At 42.9% G+C, this 20,236-nt stretch overlaps 1 protein-coding gene across 1 annotated transcript in view; it reads right to left on the reverse strand.

The window, feature by feature from the left end:
* Positions 1 to 2,630: 2,630 nt before the first annotated feature.
* Positions 2,631 to 20,236, reverse strand: part of LOC124261380 (CD109 antigen-like) — a 43,884-nt gene continuing 26,278 nt past the window's right edge. Inside the window, exons 31-42 of the mRNA XM_046695690.1 lie at positions 19,171 to 19,249; positions 15,851 to 16,007; positions 15,388 to 15,462; positions 15,081 to 15,264; positions 14,189 to 14,403; positions 11,680 to 11,844; positions 11,075 to 11,137; positions 10,824 to 10,933; positions 8,020 to 8,167; positions 6,008 to 6,110; positions 4,302 to 4,393; positions 2,631 to 2,718 (exon numbers count right to left, since the gene is read on the reverse strand). Coding sequence (XP_046551646.1) covers positions 2,704 to 2,718; positions 4,302 to 4,393; positions 6,008 to 6,110; positions 8,020 to 8,167; positions 10,824 to 10,933; positions 11,075 to 11,137; positions 11,680 to 11,844; positions 14,189 to 14,403; positions 15,081 to 15,264; positions 15,388 to 15,462; positions 15,851 to 16,007; positions 19,171 to 19,249 — 1,406 coding nt within the window. The 3' untranslated portion in view covers positions 2,631 to 2,703. The remainder of the gene's footprint in view (positions 2,719 to 4,301; positions 4,394 to 6,007; positions 6,111 to 8,019; positions 8,168 to 10,823; positions 10,934 to 11,074; positions 11,138 to 11,679; positions 11,845 to 14,188; positions 14,404 to 15,080; positions 15,265 to 15,387; positions 15,463 to 15,850; positions 16,008 to 19,170; positions 19,250 to 20,236) is intronic.

Genomic DNA, 20,236 nt, shown 5'->3' on the forward strand with positions numbered 1-20,236 from the left:
GTCTGCACCATATCGGTGCGCGTTGGCTTCGTCGATATCGTTGACTTCTTAGATGTGTATTGCATCGGGTTTCCCTTCGTCATTCACTGGCGGTGTGGGTAGCCTAGTGGTTGAAGCGTTGGCTCGTCACGCCGAAGGCCCAGGTTCGATTCCCCACATAGGTACAATGTGTGAAACCCATTTCTGGTGTCCCCCGCCGTAATATTGCTGGAATATTGCTAAAAGCGGCGCAAAATCATACTCAGTCACTCCGTCATTCAGCTGGCACGCCGTGAGACAACCCAAATTCTGTCCAAAGCGACATAAACCACTCACTCACTCACTCACTCACTCACTACATTCATGGTAGGGCATTCATGTAGTTAAAATAATTCATGCATTTTGACATACACTGCTGTGCACAAGACAATATGTACCTCTTTTAAAGGCAGTGTATGAAATAAGGCCCGTCCAATCGCCCGAGGCGGGCTAGATTTCTGCCGGACGGTCTAATTTTACAGCTGGCCAGCCCGATGGACGGGTGAAAAAACCCATTCCGATAACATGCCCACTGGCACTGACTAGTTAAATCTCTTCTGGGCTGGTAAGTTTTTGAAGTTACCAGCCCAGATGTCTGGCTGAGTTTTTGGCTTATTTCATACACTGTTAAAGGTGGCTTAAAATGAAACTAAATATAATTATGATTATTCGATTTGGATATAAATTTACTTCGGGTATCAATGTTTGCAGTTTTACGTCGACCGATTTCAACCTTTATTGATAATGTATATTGCTTTTATTATCAAATATTTTTAAAGTGAATAGTATATTTTACCCGGCTGTTTACATTATTTTTATGTTGTCACTGAACTGTTTACAGTGTTAGGGCATAATTTGAAAGTGACTAGAACTGCGTAAGCAAAATATTTTTTATCTTAACCGGCCATTGTTTTCGACTTCGTTCTTGCCCTTTGTCGAAGATAAACAAACAATCTGTATGTTGAATACTCTGAGCGTTGGACTCATGTTTACAGGATGTCAAACAAATGTCTAGATACATGAATACCAGACACAATACCGCTGTTATCAATCCAATATCTCCTGATTAATGTGTCAGTCAAATGCACTTAACAGTCGGTGTAAGCACGGGCCTTGAGCGTGACGATCACGTGGTGTTGTTAATTTCTCGTCGAGTGATTCCAGGGTTATATTTGGAATGTACCACGTTACTAACCTTGTGGATATCATTCACCCCAAGACTTGCGTGCAGGGGTACCTTCGGGTAGTGAGGTGAGGTGAAATTAGGTTTAACGTCGTGCTTGAGAATATTTCGCTCATATGACGACGTGCATGCGTGTGTATGTGTATGTGCGGCTGCTTGTACTAGCCCAGACTTAAGCTGGTTTTATAGTGCTAGCCCACTGAGATACAATGCCGCAGTGAAGCATGAATACCCCACTCAGACACATTATACAGACTCCGAGCCGACCAGTCCTTGTTGTACCCATTAATGCCGAGCGCCAGGCAGGGACCAACAAGTACCATATTTTAACGTCTTTTGGTATGATGCGGTCGGGGATCGAACCCGCGACCTTCCGCTCTCCGGGCGGACGCTCTAACCACTACACCACGGAGGCGGTCATCTTCGGGTAGTAGATGGGGGTTCCATGTGTAAAAACAAATCCCATTAAAAATATTTACAGGTCCATCAAATATAAACTATTAATCAAAGTGAACACTGCAAACAACCTGGGAAGATCCGGGTTAGAATTGATCTTCAGTAACCAATGTTTGTCGAAAGAGGCGACTAACGGGATCGGGTGGTCAGGCTCGATGACTCGGTCGACACATGTCAACGTATCCCAATTGCGTTGATCGATGCTCATGCTGATGATCACTGGACTGTCTGGTCCAGACCGCCGCCATATAGCTGGAATATTGCTGAGTGCTGCGTTAACCATCGACAACCAACCACACCGCAACCTGCTTTGCCTAGTTCAACGTGGGAAAAAGATTAACACCACCTTTTTAAATACACCATTGAATCAAATGCTGTGAATGCTTTTGCCAGCAAGTGTCCTTATGGATTATTTTTATTCAAGTAAAGGATATACATGTGACTGCGTTTAATATTTAGAACAGTTAATACAAAATATCTGCTACTTTGGGACAGTGTGAGCATAGGCATGAGTGTTGTACTAAGTTTTAATAACATCCAGAAACGAAGGTAAATGGTCTTGGCAACCGCGTACAATGTTTATTCATCCTCTATGTGAAAACATACAAGAAAACAACTAAAGTGACTTTTGTACCCAAAATATGATTACATATACCGTCAGAGTAACACTGATATATATTCCATTGTCTAATCGGGGCGGTGGGGTAGCCTAATGGTTAAAGCGTTGGCTCGTCATGCCGAATACACGGGTTCGAATCCCCACATGGGTACAATGTGTGAAGCCCATTTCTGGTGTCTCCCGCCGTGATTTTGCTGGAATGTTGTTAAAAGCGGCGTAAAACCAAACTCAGTCAGTCAGTCCACTGTCTAATCATTCGGTCGACTCTCGCGATACGCACGTTGAGCTGTGTACATGCTCTGAGCCGAAAGTCTCATGGCGTTTTCTGTAATGAAATGATGACACTATCAAATATATGCTCGATTATTTATTGGTAAGTTAGTGTACACAAGTGTTGTGGTCAGGGTATTCCTTGCGCTTCGATCACCTACTTCCCGATAATCTGGAACAAACACATGATTAGTGAGTATTGTAGTCAACTGCAGCTTACGATGTAATGATATATTTCTTTGTTTGTTGTTTAACGTCACACTCAGCAATATTCCAGCTATATGACGGTGGGCTGTCAATAATCGAGTCTGAGCCAGATGATCATGTGATCAACACCATGAGCATCTATACAGTTGAGATACGATGACATGTGCCAACCAAGTCAGCGAGCCTGACCTCCCGATACCGTTAGTCACCTTTTACAACAAGCATGGGTTAGTGAAGATCAATTCTAACCCGGATCTTCACCGGTAACAGTGAGTGAGTTTAGTTTTACGCCGCACTCAGCAATATTCCAGCTGTATGGCGGTGGCCTGTCAAAAATCGAATCTGGACCAGACAATCCAGTGATCAACATCATCAGCATCGATCTACGCAATTGGAATACGATGACATGTGTCAACCAAGACAGCGAGCCTGGCCACCCGATCCCGTTAGTCGCCTCTTACTACAAGCATGGGTTACAAAATCAATTCTAACCCGGATCTTCACCGGTAACAGGCGATGGAAGGTGATATGGTGTTTAATATCACATTAACTACTCTGGAGCATATACATTTACTGGAAAACAAGGATAAGTTGAGCACCAACCTGACAATTGACCCGTATTAGCATGTAGGAGTGCCGCCCACTGGCACTTGCCATTGTTAGCGAAGGGGCCCCAGGTTGTCCGCGATCAAGTGTAGTGCTACTTGCTACACCGACGTGAGAGTCTTATGAGCAAGGCGTGTGCAGCTACGCGCGGAATCAAGTTCATCGTCATGCAATGCACGTCCACGAGCCTACATCTGCTCTACCTTTCACAAACCAAATGGGTTTACTCATTGCCGTGCACCGCCTACTTCTCGTAAACGCGTTCTCTGCGACGGCCCAACTTATCCTTGTTTGCCAGTAATATCTAACCTATAATTCCGTTCATGCGAATATCGTCCAGTAGGCGAGGTTTCTGGATACCTGGCATCCGGATAAACTGGTTTCCACTATAGTGAGGTGCATGGGCATGCGTGTGATGCTGTACTGTCTTGTAGTAGTACATAGTGCTTGCCCATCGACATATAGTGCCCCATTTGAATATAATACTCAACACATAGTATACCGACTCTGAACCGACTGGTCCTTGTCTCACCTCAGATGCGGTAGGGTAGCCTAGTGGTTAAAACGTTCGCTCGTCACACCGATTACCCGGGTTCGATTCCCCACATGGGTACGATGTGTGAAGCCTATTTCTGGTGTCCCCTGTCGTGATATTGCTGGAATATTGCTAAAAGCGGCGTAAAACAAAACTCGCTCACTCAATGCCGAGTGCCAAGCAGGGTACAATCTTTTCATGTAATTTGGTTTGGCGCAGCCAGTGGTACAAACAACCCTCTGCTTTAGATATTAGTGAGTGAGTGAGTTTAGTTGTACGCCGCACTAAGCAACATTCCAGCTATATGGCGGCGGTCTGGAAATAATCGAGTCTGGACCAGACAATCCAGTGATCAACAGCATGATCTAGATATTAGTTGGTCTTGTGTTGTCTTCTGTAGTACTCACCAGATTCCCACAACCGGCGCAGGTCGGGCAAATATCGCAGGGCGTGGCCTCGTTGAGGACAGAAGACATGTAGAACACAGTCCGGTGATTCACTGCGATAAGATCAGATAACACGTCTTAAGACAGTACGTTTGATTTGAACAAAGATGCATTTAGGCAGAGTTTAAAATCGGCTCGTACTGATACTGTCTAACATCCATGTCAAAAATGACATCGGGAACATCTTCAGAATCCATGGACTCTGTCAGGTTGTCCAGTAAAACCATCAGCAATAGGTCAGCTATGACGTCATGTCACGTGATACCTGCTTCTGCTCATTAACTGTCGGATGTTTCCGTAATAGGCGGAAATACGAGTGCAAATTTTACGTGTTTATTGCTTTTTGTTCAATTTTAATCATGGAAGGTAACTTTTAGAATGCTTTTACCCCTATGAAAGAAATTGGCGTTAGTAAACTCATTTAAGCCACTTCAGGATCATCGGGCCTAGTGGTCGAATGATCGTCTATTCGCTCCGAATATTTTGTATCGTAATCTGATTGCACAGATGAACGTACGGGCAGCATGAACGTACTCAAACAAGAGTGTGACGGGGCCAGGGTAAACCAGCAAATCCAGAATGTGTCAGTCAGGTCAAACACGTTTTCGCCAGCTGATCCAACTGTTGTAAATAAATCTAAATAGATCTACCATCAAATGATAGCCATGATCAGATGTCTTTCAACTAAATATTATGTCCTGAATATGCGATGCCTATTATAAAGGCTGGGAACTGGTGTTCATATATTCGCTCTTTTATATAATTACACAATGTCTGTCAAAGTATTAATCATAAAGGAATATGTTAACCTGTTATGATAGACGTGTATTACTGAGGGATACTTGGCCCAGTCGTCTTCGGAGTACAATGTTGCATTCCTTAAGCGAGCAAGAAGTTTATGATCAGAGGTTCGAATCCTCGGAATGATCGGAGTGATCAAGTTCTCCAAAATCCCTTTTCCTGGATGGGATCAAAGTTTTCTTGTTTTCTTTTGTTGCTTAACGCCACACTTAGCAATATTCCGGCTATATGGCGGCGGTCTGTAAATATTTGAATCTGGACCAGACAATCAACAGCATTGCGATACGATGAGACGTGCCAACCATGTCAGCAAACCTGACAACCCGTTCCCGTTAGTCGCTTCTTACGACTATCACGGGTTACTGAAGATCAATTCTAACCCGGATCTTCGCGGGTCGTGTTGAAGGTGAGGTGAGGTGAAATTGGGTTTAACGTCGTGCTTGAGAATATTTCGCTCATATGACGACGTGCATGCTGGTTTTATAGTGCTACCCTACTGAGATACCATGCCGCAGTGAAGCATGAATACCCCACTCAGACACATTATACTGACTCCGAGCCGACCAGTCCTTGATGTACCCATTTATGCCGAGCGCCAGGCAGGGACCAACAAGTACCATATTTTAACGTCTTTTGGTATGACGCGGTCGGGGATCGAACCCGCGACCTTCCGCTCTCCGGGCGGACGCTCTAACCACTACACCACGGAGGCGGTCGGGTCGTGACGAAAGTTGTAAACGTCTAAAAGCTGCCTCACGTTGGGCTTCCCTCCCGCATCAACTGTTCAATGCAGCTACAATCATAACTTACACCATTATTATTATTATTATTATTATTATTACCATAACTATTGTTAGCGTACATACCCGGGTTGTAGTAGTCAAAGAGCAGGACTACTGACTTCTGCGTATTGACGGTCATCCCGACTCTGTTGGCTATGACATCAACGCATGTTTGACTGCCCCCGATCTGGATCACATGGCAAAATACCAACCAAATACGTGTGAGAGGCGTTCAGGATGTAGATTTAACATTGTTTTGAACATTTACACAATTAAGTCATATACTCATGCCAATAATGGTTGTCAACCCCTTTAATTTTTTTAATTGGAGAGGGGGTTTGGGGTTGGGGGTTGTGTGTGTGTGTGTGTGTGTGTGTGTGTGGGGGGGGGTGACAACCATTATTGGCATGAGTATATTTCGTCTACATGTTCACCGTAACATGAAAGCTCAGGTCGTAATGTTTTAACGCTTAATATGGCAATACAACTACAACCTGTGTTTCCTCCATCAGAGGGGCTTTGGTTACTGCTAGTGTCTCACCCTGTAACGTTACAGCTATATAGCGGTTGTCTGTAAATACGGGACTCTGGACCAGACAATCCAGTGATTGGCATTTGTCATTGACGATCCCTACCGACAGATATGATGATACGCTATCAACCCAGTCAGCAAGCCTGACTACCTGATCCATCAGTCACTTGGGGCGGTGGGGTAGCCTAGTGGTTAAAGCGTTTGCTCGTCACGCTGGAGGCCCGGGTTCGATTCCCGAAATGGGTACAATGTGTGAAGCCCATTTCTGGTGTCCCCCGCCGAGATATTACTGGAATATTGCTAAAAGCATTCTCTTCCCACAGAGGTTACTCCTGTCATATCTTCCTACGTAATCAGATTTAGTTGTGCAATCAGCGACGTTGTTTCAAAAGTGATCATTCGCAAGGCCTCGGTATTTTTCCGTATGCTTCGAGAAAACTAAACCTCTTCCCCTGCGCGATGCGCAAACGTTTCTTCTAGACAGAACTCAGTCATGTTATGGCGGATCAGTGGCGTCTCCATCGCCCTCGTTGACAACGGACAAGCTAGCCATTAAACGTCTTGTGTGTAACATCAACACAAGTCCCCGGCAGATGGGGGATATTTGTGGCCCCACATTTACTTGTGTTAGTCAAGTTGAATCTAAGTCGATGTGACACGTGTTCTGATTGGATAGAAAGAAGGGAGATAATTCGTGTTGTGATCTTTTGCCGCTAGGGGATTTTACGAGAACCGGGAAATATGGCCGTATTAGAACAGAGGTTCGTAGGAAGATATGACAAGTAACCTCTGTGGGAAGAGAATGTGCTAAAAGCGGCGTAAAACCCAACTCACTCACTCATCAAGTCACTCCTATTCTAACCAGCATCTGAATCCCTACTGTCGTCTATCTCTGTCATCCGAGAGATTTTTAGTTTAAAAAAGTGTTCAAAGAGGCGTTAAGACCAAAACATTATTCTGGTAGCATTACAGGGTTACAAAATGCTGAACAAAAAGCTGTGGATCATGAACATTTGGGGGATATTATTTTTATTATCAAATCATGTTCTCCTTCTTCATCACAAAAACATTCCCAAACAATCATCCCAAACTATTTTGTTCGGTTCAATAACAAAGACTACCGGAACAAAAACACACGTAGCTTAATATTAAACAGCATATTTTACACCATCTAAGTGTATGCAGTCATTTTCAAGTTTTATATAGAAAAGGCACAATGTCTAAATGTCCCGGTGGAGGCTTACACAAACATATGCAGGTATTGTCCCGAAAGGTCACCAAAATCAGACACCTACATATACCCATTACCACGACACTACTGTCAATGATAACCTTCAATGTAGGTGAGTGAGTGAGTGAGTATGGTTTTATGCCGCTTTTAGCAATATTCCAGTAACATCGATATCATGGCGGGGGACACCAGAAATGGGCTTCACACAATGTACCCATGTTGGAAATCGAACCCGGATCTTCGGCGTTTACGATCGAACGCTTTAACCACTTGGCTACCCCACTGTCCCTTCAACGCAGGAGGGTGGTGTATGTTAAAAACTAAAAGTCTCACCTGTTCAAAGTAGAGGTCAACATTTCCTGATTTATATTCCTTCTTTTTGAGATTGTAGGTGTCTTTGATGAGTCCGACATCGGGTTCGAACCCCGTAGGAATACCCGCCCGGATAACGGCCATACCACTGGACCCTGCCAGGTTCCATCTGTGTACAAAGGAGAGATGTATAAGGTCTTGTTTTCATGAACATATATTTCAGTTTTAAAGTTTTATGTTATTACATTCAGCATTTCTACATTTTATGTAACCGTAATAGATACACAGACCTCTCTGGATAAAATAATTTTTATCATTAGCCGAGGCAAGATTTGTCCAGTAATCGTCTATACACAAATATTTTATGTTTTGTTTACTTATGTTTATTTGTTTGTTGTTTAACGCCGCACTCAGCAATATTCCAGCTGTAAGGCGCCCTTTTGTAAATAATCGAGCCTGAACCAGACAATCCAGTGATCAATATCATGAGCATCGATCTACGCGATGTGTATACCAAGTCAGCGAGCCTGACCACCCGATCCCGTTAGTCGCCAACTTATGTCTAGCAATTCTCAAGCAAGATGACAACGGTTAATGGAGTCCAGTGGTTGACTTCATGAACTTGTTTCTATGAATTTGGGATACTTTGACATGCTTGTTTTTTTGTTTTGTTTGTAGTATATCGCCGCACTCAGCAATATTACAGCTATACGGCGGGGGGTTTGTAAATAATCGAATGTGGACCATGCAACGAGTGATCAAAGGCATGAGCATCGATGTTTGTTATTGGGATACGATGACATATGTCAACCAAGTCAGAGAGCCTGGCCACTTGATCCTGTTAGTCGCGTCTTACAAGTATGGGTTACTGAAGACCAATTCTAACCCGTTTCTCCAAGTATACTGAAAGCCATTAAAAACGCAATTCGACATTTATACTTTCTTTACTTACGTTAACAAATGTCAACATATATAAATGTAACTGGCAGATATGTTTTAAGTGAACATATGTGGATAATTTCACCTGAAAAAGTCCAATCAACAACAACATCAGTGACCCAACAACGACAACAAACAAAGGAGGGGTCACTTGCAGTCAACATCGAGACATGCTCGCAGTGTCGGGGGCATTAAAAGACACAAATGCCTCAGGACCAGCTGTGGGATGGTCTGCCAGTGATGTTAAAGGGTCTGTGTCAGTGTCAGTTCAGCAACTGTCCTTAGTGGCACAAGTTTATTTAGAACTCGCCGTCCAAGTTCACCCCACAGATGCTCGATTGGGTTCATGTCTGGGGACAATGACGGCCAGTCAATCACAAGAACATTCTCATTATTCAAAAAAGTCCCCTGTTACCCTGGCTGCATGGGGACGTGCATTATCATGCTGAAACACAAAATGGTTACGACCGCCATGTTGATCCATCATTGTGAGTACAGCCGGACGAAGGATATTGTCCACATAACGTTGAGAATTCCGATTGCCGTTAACCACTGCCATCTGGGATCGGAAGTTGGCATTGATAACACACCAGTCCATGACACCACCCCCTCCAAAACCATCATGTTCAAGGACACAGTTTGGCGCCAGTCGTTCTCCTCGACGTCGATAAATCCGTTGACGTCCATTTGGAATGGATTCGTTAAACCTGGATTCATCTGAAAAATGACATCTTGCCATGGCCTGTTGCCAAGATTGGCCCAATTAGCTGTCTATCGCTGTCTGGCAAGTCTGTGGCGATGCAATAAGTTGGACCAGGGTACGGGCGACGACACCGGATGTTGAAGGCAGCAAGGCGTCTTCGCACCTTTTGGGACGTTGTCTTGTCCCAATTGTCCTTCTTGCCGTATCAGCAGCTGTTTGGAACCGATTTCGCAAGTGTGAAACTCGGATATTGCGGTCCTGTCGAGCTAGCGTCACAGGTGGTGCCCAAGGTAGCGGACGATGAGCAACACTTCCGGTGGCCCGAAAACGTTGTCTGAGTCGACCAACAGTGGATGGATGCACATTAAAGTGCCTGGCAATCATCACATCTGAGCACCTTGACTGACCATACCGATAGCCTGATTCCTTTCTTGTGTCAAGCGTGGCATATTCTCAGAGTGATTGAGTTTCACAATTCCTTGTGCTTTTCAAGGGCCTGGGTGCAGGTAATGCGCGACTACAACGTGTTTCATGAATGTGGTTGTGTTTACGAGAAATGTCAAAGGTTCAGTTTTAAGCATCGAAGTTCATGTGAGAGGAATGCTCTGGGACTCGAACTCGAAATGGGTCAGAATAACATCCTTTTTGTCCCTACATCCTCTGTATCGCAGGAAAAAAATCTTCAATAGAACTTTTGTAAGTTCCAGGACAACACATAATGGCTTTCAGTATACTTTGACATGCACCAACTAAGCCGGCGAATCTGAATGTCCCTTACACCCATATTGGTCGCTGATGGCCAATGCCGCTCTTCACGGAGTGTGTGTGTGTGTGTGTGTGTGTGTGTGTATGTGTGTGCGTGCGTGCGTGCGTGCGTGCGTGCGAACGTGTTTTGTTCGTTTGGGTCTTTTTTAAGTAGTGATCGTGCATCGTAGCACCAAAGGTGGTACACATGTGCGTTAATATAGATATCGACGTCCTACATGCATGCAGTTATACATAAATACACTTGTGTGATCCCATTACTGGCAAAGTGAGAACGAGTACATGAAAACATACCAGGTACGAGTGATAAATATCAATCATTCATAAAAATATCGCCAGCAAGTAATACACACATTTCGAGCAGCATGAATGGAAAAAATCTAACATTTTATGGAAACGTGCAGAAAGACAATTTCACCTGGCGCAGATGTGCACTGTTACTGACTGCACACTTTGTTTGATTACAGTGACGATAAGATCAAACGCCGAGTTGCCTTCCGGTGCATTAACATTGTAGAAAACTGCCACCTGTAATGATAGTGTATACAAGAATACACATTAAGGATTTCTACGTTGTATATACATAGGTACTGAGATGCTTACGAATGGTAACAACATATACTTACAACATAACTGCACTAGAATCTTTAAGAGTGGTGAAACAGTTACCTCGACAACACCGAGTCCTGAACCAGTTGCTGTTACGTTGACTGAACCACTGTCAACCGGCAGCTGTATCATGCAAAACATACAAGGTATAATTGCTATGTAATTCAAAGTTAAACATAAACATAACTTATTAAACATAACCAAATAGTTAGTACCGTTTCCGATAAACTCTTAACACATTCTCTTACACTTTGTAATAGTGTATGCTCTTTTGTATCTGTTGTAGATGCACAGAAAGCCGAGAGGACTAAGGTGTCGCAATTCACTGTGAAGGGTTGCTTCCCCTTGCCGTACGAGGATCCTCAATCTTTCAGCAGCCCTCTGCCAAGGCTTATTAAACTGAAATATTGTACTTCAATAGGAGAATATAAAACAAAACTCCCTACGTTCTTCCAGGATTGGTCATGGGTTGTTATTCTTGATGCAAGTTTTGAAGCATATTTAGTCAGCATGCTACCAATCTTAGGCATAACAATGATAAATACGAACAACACTGGGCTTTCCTCTCATATAAAGATGAGACGCCGTGACATACGTGAAATAAGATGAAACGCCGTCACATAAGAGGAAAAACGGAGTCCCGTCTCCCTCCCTCCCTCCCTCACCTCAAGTTCGTGAAGGACATCTTTGTTGGTGTCATCAATCTGAAAGCTCTTGCTGAAGCCAGTAGTGGTTATGGTTGTTGCGATGTTGAGCGGGTGTGGCGAGGACTGGGCCTGGTGTAAGGCAGTGTGGAACTCAGACAGGGCTTTCAGCGCCACCACAGTGTCCTGCAAGTCGAACATGTAAAATCATTACACGCACACAATAAATGAATGTCCAGTACATATCTGAATCTGCGACGTGTAATTATTGGAAGAAAGAACAGCATTGTTTCCTATATATGTATAATCGTTACAGTGTTATCTCCTGTTTTCACCACTCGTGCCCGATTACAGCTGTACGTGAAGATCATTGTTCGAACCATCCGTTATAGGGATGGTGATGGAGTTTGTTTCAATTACAGAAACGTAACTGATTATTTATTCCTGTTTCGTTTCTTTCTGCTACAGATCACGCCATTTGTAGAGGCCTGTACCACTAATCACGGTCTATTCATTATGAACTATGGTTTCATGACTCGTTATCCTGAAGACCGGAGTTCGATAAACCCGAGTGATATTGCTGGAATATTGCTAAAAACGGCATTACTCGCTACAGACACCAGTGCATATAATTATCAAAGCATCACCTCCATTTCACGGAACTCCTTATCCCCTCCTCAACATTATCAGCCTACATGATATTATATACTGAGTCAAAAAAGAAACTTCACATTCTTTCTTCAGGGCACTATAAAAGAACAAGAGATGGTAAGATGGTTAAATTGTTATTATGTCATTGCTGAGATCTGTGTGATGTACTCGATAGACTGACAGTGTCATAATCAGATCCATTAGGCTACACAGCCGTTCCAAAACATGGGTATACAGAATGTCAAGTCACAAGAATATAAATGCGAAATTTCTCAGTTCAATATCGTGTATGGCCGCCCCGCGCATTCACCACTGCCAAACACCGTCTCCTCATCGACTGCCTGATGCTTGTGAACACGTGGTTGGGGATTCTGCGCCATTGCTCTTGCAAGGCAGCGCCAAGTTCCTGCAAATTATGAGGTTGGTTCCTAAGACCACGAAGCCTTCTCCCAAGTGCATCCCAAACGTGCTCTATTGGATTAAGGTCAGGGGACCTCGATGGCCAGTCCATGACGTTGATTCCAGCGTTTTGAAGGAAATTTCGTGTCAACATCGCGGTATGCGGCCGAGCATTATCATGCTGGAACTGTAGACCTGGGCCATGAGCCGCCATGAAAGGAACGAGTTCAGGGGTGAGCACCTGGTCGCGGTAAGCAGCAGCTGTGAGGTTTCCACGGATGACCAGAAGTCGGGAACGGTTGTTCCCACAGACAGCACCCCACACCATGCAACTTCCGCCCCCGAATCTGTCGACTTCCTGTACACAACATTGGGCATACCGTTCACGACGTCGTCTCCAGACTCTATGCCTGCCGTCCGCGAATCTGAGGGTAAACCTGGATTCATCGCTAAAGACGACTCGATTCCAGTCTCTCTGGGTCCATCGGAGGTGACGTTGGGCCCACAGCAGACGTTGACGTTGATGAAACGGCGTCGATATTGGCCCACGATATGGACGTCGAGAATGGAGATTGGCAGCCCGCAACCGATTTCGAATGGTCTGTGAGGACAGTCGACCTCTAAACATCACAGCCCTGGTTCGTGTAGCCGGCAGAAATCTGTCACGTTGGTGACGTAGGACGATTTGACGATCTTCTGCTCGTGACGTCAGACGTGGACGACCCGACCTTGGGCGATCAGAAGTGGTGCCAGTTTGTTGTAGACGACCTCGCAAGTCATACACAGTACGACGGCTGCATCCCATTGCTCTTGCGACGTCAATAACTGATCTTCCCGCTTGCAACATGCCAACGGCACGTTCACGTAGCACATTTGACAATCGTTGCATTTTAAGTAACGTTAGAACTGTGGTTTAAAAGTGTTTTTTCAATTCTTGAGGCCAATGCAAACACGTGCATATGAAGAAAACTTCGATGCGAAGATCACGTGCTCGACTGCACTCGCAAAACCTGATTTGGCACTAACGTCATTTGCACGACGAATGGATGGGTTTGAGTGGGTTTTGCTAACGTTTTTCTAGAGTCGAAAGATAGGGATCCCATTTCTGATACATAGATGTATCATTAGGGAAAAATTATTCATTATGTTTCAAATTACATTTTGTGAAGTTTCTTTTTGGACTCAGTATACTATATCCTTATTCTCTTCTCAGCTCAAAGAAAATAGACCAGAGTGTTTCGTGTGACCCAAGGATTCCCTAAAAGGACTGAGACGTAAACATTCAGTAAATTATGGTTATAACGAACTAAAAGGGATCATTAATTCAAGATCGTTACAACCGTTGTTCCTTGTATGTATTTCAACTTAAATATGCAGCAAACATTCATGTGGTCGAGACAAAAAAAAACAATTTCGTTACACCCGTCAGTAAACGTGTTCGTGATAAACGTAGTTTAATATCTGGTGACCTGACTCTGACCTGTGTTGATGTGAAACCTCCATTGGGGTTCCTCTGCTGGACAATCCACTTCATGACCTTGAGCCCCTCCCCGAGTTCCCCCCTGGCTGTGTGGGTGAGAAGAGCGAAGGCGGAAGTCTCAATGTCGATTGGTCGACTAAATCGCTGTTCGTCCTTCCACGGTTCTCGTTTTGGGACAGTGGTAGTCTTACTTGCCGTCCAGTATTTTACTTGACCTTTTCGATAGGGATAAACATTTGGTAAGGCACTGGATTACAATGCATATCCGGGTTCATAAATATTCGCAGAGAAAATATGCCTTACATGTGTGTGGCTTATGAAATATTAGTATCAGATGGAGAAACCACAATGAAGAGGCAGATGATCTATTATGCAGAAGTGATGGTTTTGAAAGTTACCTATTTTACTGAGCAGGTGCATATAAACCTTGGTTCATATTGCACTTAAATAACGTGTTCCTTAATATAAATGAATTTTACGGGTGCCAAAGTCACATAAATGTATATTTTACAACAGCGAACAACATCAATGACTAATTGTATGTTTGTTTCTAGTTTACCACTGCAAACGTCCATATGAAGGTATCCTGTAAATAACCAAATCTGAACCAGACAATCCAGTGACTAATACATAGGTCCAATTCTAACCCGGAATCCAAAGTGAGGTGTCCGGCAGATACTTCATCAGTTTCAAACAACTTCCAGTTTGTTTATTGAAGTTTACATGGGGACTTTCACATATGGTAGCTATTTCTGCTGTTTGGCCGACGGTAGACAGAAAGAAGTCATTGTCACTTAATTTTGCCTACAAGCTTGTCCCAGTATTTAGGGTAGGAATATTTCAAAACCTGCTAAATAACTTAATATGAAATATTGTTTTATCAGAGTTTTACCATCAACATGAGCAATGGCGTTCAGCTGGTTTACTATGTGGCTGCTGAAACTGGTTCCAGTGATGGTGGATGCGTATGCTGTGAGAGCGAGGGCGTGGGCATGGTTGTCGTCAAGGCTGGTGTATTGCGACTGGAGGTAGCGGAGGGCTAGCTTAAGGGCATCTGCGATGGATCTTCGTGATTCCTGTAAACATATTCTTGGATAGTTGAAATGTTAAAGTTTAAATAGTGAGTGTTACTAACGGAGAGACATACATAAACGTAAACATTGATGTCTATTGAATTGAAATACGTGTCTCATACTCACCCTGTCAAAGGTTTTACTAGCTTCCAAAGCTACTGTTATATAGGCTGTGAGAGCAACTGTTGATTTGGTTCCACCCTGTACACAAAGACCATGAATGAACATATGTTCTTAAGGTAAATACATTTATAGTACGTTGAAACGTAGATTCTGCAGCTAAACGACGCCTGGCGTATGCGACTGACCAGCCAGTTGCTGACATTACATTATTTGTATATCAACATTTTCATATTTGTAAAATAGAACAAGATACGTTTACGTACAATCTTGATGCTTGGTCGTGATTGCATTTCGAAACATTCAACACAGTAGTGACTCTGTTGCTGTTCACGCGGCATCGCGAACGAAGAATGGATTCTATGAACGTCAGTTTTGATATGTCTCAGTGGGCCTTGGATGTTTCATGTCTAACACAGACACCCCAGATTGGCTTTCCACTGATATAAAGTTGCCACACCAGTATCACCTGCATATCCTTATGGTAGAGAGTATGAGGTTCCCGGAAAGAACCATCACTGTTCTGCTGGCCCATCAACCAATCCAATGCACGGATAATGACGTCATCACTGACGAAAGTAAAGGATTTGGCCTCCTTGAACGATTCTATGACAAAGGCAGTCAACCTGTAAAGCAAAAGGCCGTTGAACAGCAAAACACATGCGTGCTCGTGCACTTAAAGAAATCACTTGTTCCAGCCAAATTGAAGTCTGACAACTGGTAGACATGATAGCGAACTTTGTGTACACCTCAGACACATGCATATTGGCACGGCTCACATGGCCGAAAGCTATGAATAAACAATGCCTTTGAGAAAGTGGTCAAATGTAGCATATCATTATATTATATGTTATATTTCAAATTGGTATTTCACATTCTTAGTAAAGTATAAAATCTAGAATTTTTAGTGGGTTGAGTCCCATTCGAGAATCGAACCCACAGACAAGTCGGAGGCAGGAAATTAGCACAAAATTAGCGATCTAAGTACTAGAATTTGTAACTTACTAAGATAGCGTAATCTCAAATATAACGTTAATATTTGATAGCAATGCTAAAGACTGAGGGGTTCCTTCAAATTAACTCCGTCACTAAATTGCCTCTCACCATACGACCAGTGGAATCTGTTTCCGCAGTGAATATTCCCTGGCGTTTAACTTCTTTGAGAAGCATTACGAGTGAGTGAGTGAGTAGGGTTTTACGCCGCTTTTAGCAATATTCCAGCAATATCACGGCGGGGGACACCAGAAATGGACTTTACACATTGTACCCATGTGGGGAATCGAACCCGGGTCTTCGGCATGACGATCGTCACGATATGGCTGAAATATTGCCGAGGTGACGTTAAATTCTAACTCACTCACTCACTTCGGCGTGAGGAGCGGACGCTTTAACCACTAGGCTACCCCACCGCCCCAGAAGCATTAGGAAGTTTGAGCAGTTAGGAAGGACAACACTATATGATTGAAAATTTACTTATTACAACGAGATCGACGTTTCGGTTACCGTTATCAAGCATGATGATCATGCTTGGAATTTGTTCATTCATATATAGGCTATCATGCGAGTGTGTTTTGGGATTGGTGATATCCTGTATTAGGAATAAACATTGTATTTAGCGAGCCTTGGCAACTTAAATACATAGTGTTTATTCCTAATGCAGATATTAACCATCCCAAATCACATGAGTGTAATAACCTATTACCACACAATGTCAATCTTATTTTATAATTTAAAAAAAATGCGATTTTAATTGCCACAAACCATGAAACTAAACTTCATGGAATGTGTAGATATCTATGACGTCACAAATATGTGCGTAGTAATACGTCACGTCACAAGCTTGGTGACACAATTTCCTGCTGATCACTCAACTGACTGCGGTGGGTCATCTAGTGTTTATGTTAAAGCACGTATTGTTGTCAATAAATATCAACTTCCGTTTCAAATTGAAAAATAACAACAAACTCGTGTGGAACCTGTTGAAACCTTCAATTAACCCTTTGAACAACACATACACATTAATGTTCCCGTGACAAATTTGCTCCTAACACTGACAGTCGGTCGGGGGACACACTCCGGCACAGTGATGACTTAGCATAACATCACTGTCACAGGCTAATTTGCATATCACGTGACCGGACTTTTCTCTTGTTTGTAAACAAGCGCGCAAATTCATAAGAAGAAGAGACTGGTCTTAGGCAGGGTTTTCGGCGCGCTCTTCACAATGTTTTACACTGTTACATATATATTGTTCCACAACTGCGACAGTAACATTTATGACAGTACATATATAGATATCAAACTGGTTGCATCGTTTGCTCTCCATCAGCTTCGATGGGAGCCGTACAACCTATGTAAACAAAGGATCGCTACGCAAATCGAAATAGTGTTACATGTTCTAGGATATTTTCTCAGTGAAACTAAACCATTCTATCAAAGATGTTTAATTAGATGTGAAGACTCGTCAAAAATGAAAGAGTTAAGGAATATGTAGATTATGTTGAATGGACGATGCAAGATGTGTCTATGAATTTCTATCTTCGCTTCGTAATCCACCCCATCTATAATAACCAGACACGAATTTTCTTGGATCAAAGTACTGACAGCACCGTAATCACGGCCGTCAATCCGGACACGATCGCCGACACGTGCCGCCATGTTTGTTTACACTGTAAAAGTAGTCCCTAAAATTTGCAAATGACCTCTCTAATTTGCATCGATATCCATATATGACCCCAACGGATACCGAACATATCCGTTGGCTTCATCCATTGTATGATAAATAGTGTTATCCTTCCTTCTCTAGCGTTGAGATATCGAATTCCTAGAGCACGATCAGAGAAAACAAACGAATGGAGGCATGGGAATTGTATTTATACGTCGTGTACAACTTTATATTCCTTCTAATAATGGCCACATCATCACACACGTGGATTTGATGAAAGAGGATCCGTGCAATGATGTCCATTGTCCCTTGCTTGTCGAAACATAAGGCGCTACTAAAGCAGATCATATTATAATATGTTATCTGGTTGACAGTGTATCCATGTGGCCCTATGTGTGGACAGTTCCTCGGCCTTCAAGAAACTTGGCCTTCATTTTCGAAGCTCTTTTAGCGCTAAGATAGTCGTAAGTTAATGTTAATGTATGGTACTTACGACTATCTTTGCGTTAAGAGAGCTTCGAAAATCTAGGCCCTTGGTTTGTCTGGTTGAGACTCCACTATTTACAGTTTTCAGTGATGTTGGTAAGTAAAGCATTGAACTTGAACTTGGAACGCGCGTATAACCCTACTAAAATTGGATAAGGATTAAACTTTATGGATGAACAACTTCTTTATTCGGATGATGCGACGTTTCGATACAGATTCTTGTATCGTTGTCCAAACATGCCACTCAAAGAAGTTCGCCTACTAAAATTCTCCGTATTTTACCTCCGTCTTCAGTCTTAATGCCTAGGTTTCCATTGGCTTTAATTATACGTTGTTGTCATGAAATCAACATAAATCGTTCGTGTATATCCAACAGACACTTTATATTTTTAAACCTAATATTGTGCTCCTAAAATTGTGATTATGTCCATGACATGATCAAACGCCCAACCTACCTGAAAGTCCGACTCTTATCTACTGAAAAGTCAGTATAAACTGAGAAAAAAGCTTAGCTGCTTCATCTCGCTATCCCTGTCAGTATTCAAAAACTAAACTGATGTTTAATTCTCAAAGATCAATCAGTTCCTGTGATTCATTAACGGGTAAACAAGTGCCTACGATTCCTTGGCTTTACTTACCATGTACTCCCGATGTTATCATATGTGAAGGTGGAGAAGGAGCCGTCATGAAGCTGATATATAAGCTCGTTCTGATACCCTTTGCACAAAAAATACGTATATATGAAATATGAATTACATATTTATATGATTTTCCAGCCATACCCTATTCATCCTCGTGACAAAATGCGACATAGGAGATGCGATGGGTGTCAACGCCTCAAGTGTAGACTTGACATCATCATTGTTTTCTTTAAATAAAACGATTAAGTTCATAGTCAGATTTCGTTCGAATACTTGAAATCGACTCTTTTCTATGAATGTGGAAAGGCTTTTGTCACTTTAATGCTTAAAGATTTTCCCATCAGTAACACAGTTGCGTCAAGGCCCTAGACGATACTGCTGCAACGTGATTGTTGCACATCACAGGGCTATTCGTTTAACGTTTCTTTAACCATTCTTCTTAGGAGAAATATGTACCCATGGCTCGACTTATATGCTGAACCACTGATTATTTATTCACTTGTTATGAATGAGCATTGAAAGTTTTCATTGGTTTTATAATATCCTTGTACCCGCCGAGGTCCGGTCTATAATGGGTATTTTTTAAAAAAATTCAATAGACACATTTGAAAACAATTTTGCTTTAAATCATGTTTCAAGTGACTTCGAATTTGTATTTGTTGATGTGCACCCATGCCTGATGAACGAACAGGACATGTTTTTGGCATTTTTAACTGGAATAGACGATTAGCACGTAGGAGCTTACATAAATACGCGTACGCAAGTTGAGAAGGATCATCAAAATGATCATAGTCACAGTACTTTGTCCAAGCTTACTGCACGTTGCTGTACCCGCAAGTAGCTGTTTGCACGTATTCATGTGGCCACCATCTGGTCATTTACCAACGGATTCGTGGGTTCTTTTAAGTGCACAGGGTTGTGTACTGTACACTAGGGGTTGTGACAACACTGAAAGAGTCTGCACAAAGTTGACTCAAGGTTTTTACACCCGGTCACAGGTGGGCTCGACCCCGGCACCTTAAGCTCGCTGGATCATTAGCATCGCTTGCCCACCGCGCCCCCA

The sequence above is a fragment of the Haliotis rubra genome, unplaced genomic scaffold (genome assembly GCF_003918875.1).
Source record: "Haliotis rubra isolate DU_JTF1 unplaced genomic scaffold, ASM391887v1 Scf799, whole genome shotgun sequence".
Taxonomy (NCBI): Eukaryota; Metazoa; Mollusca; class Gastropoda; order Lepetellida; family Haliotidae; genus Haliotis; species Haliotis rubra.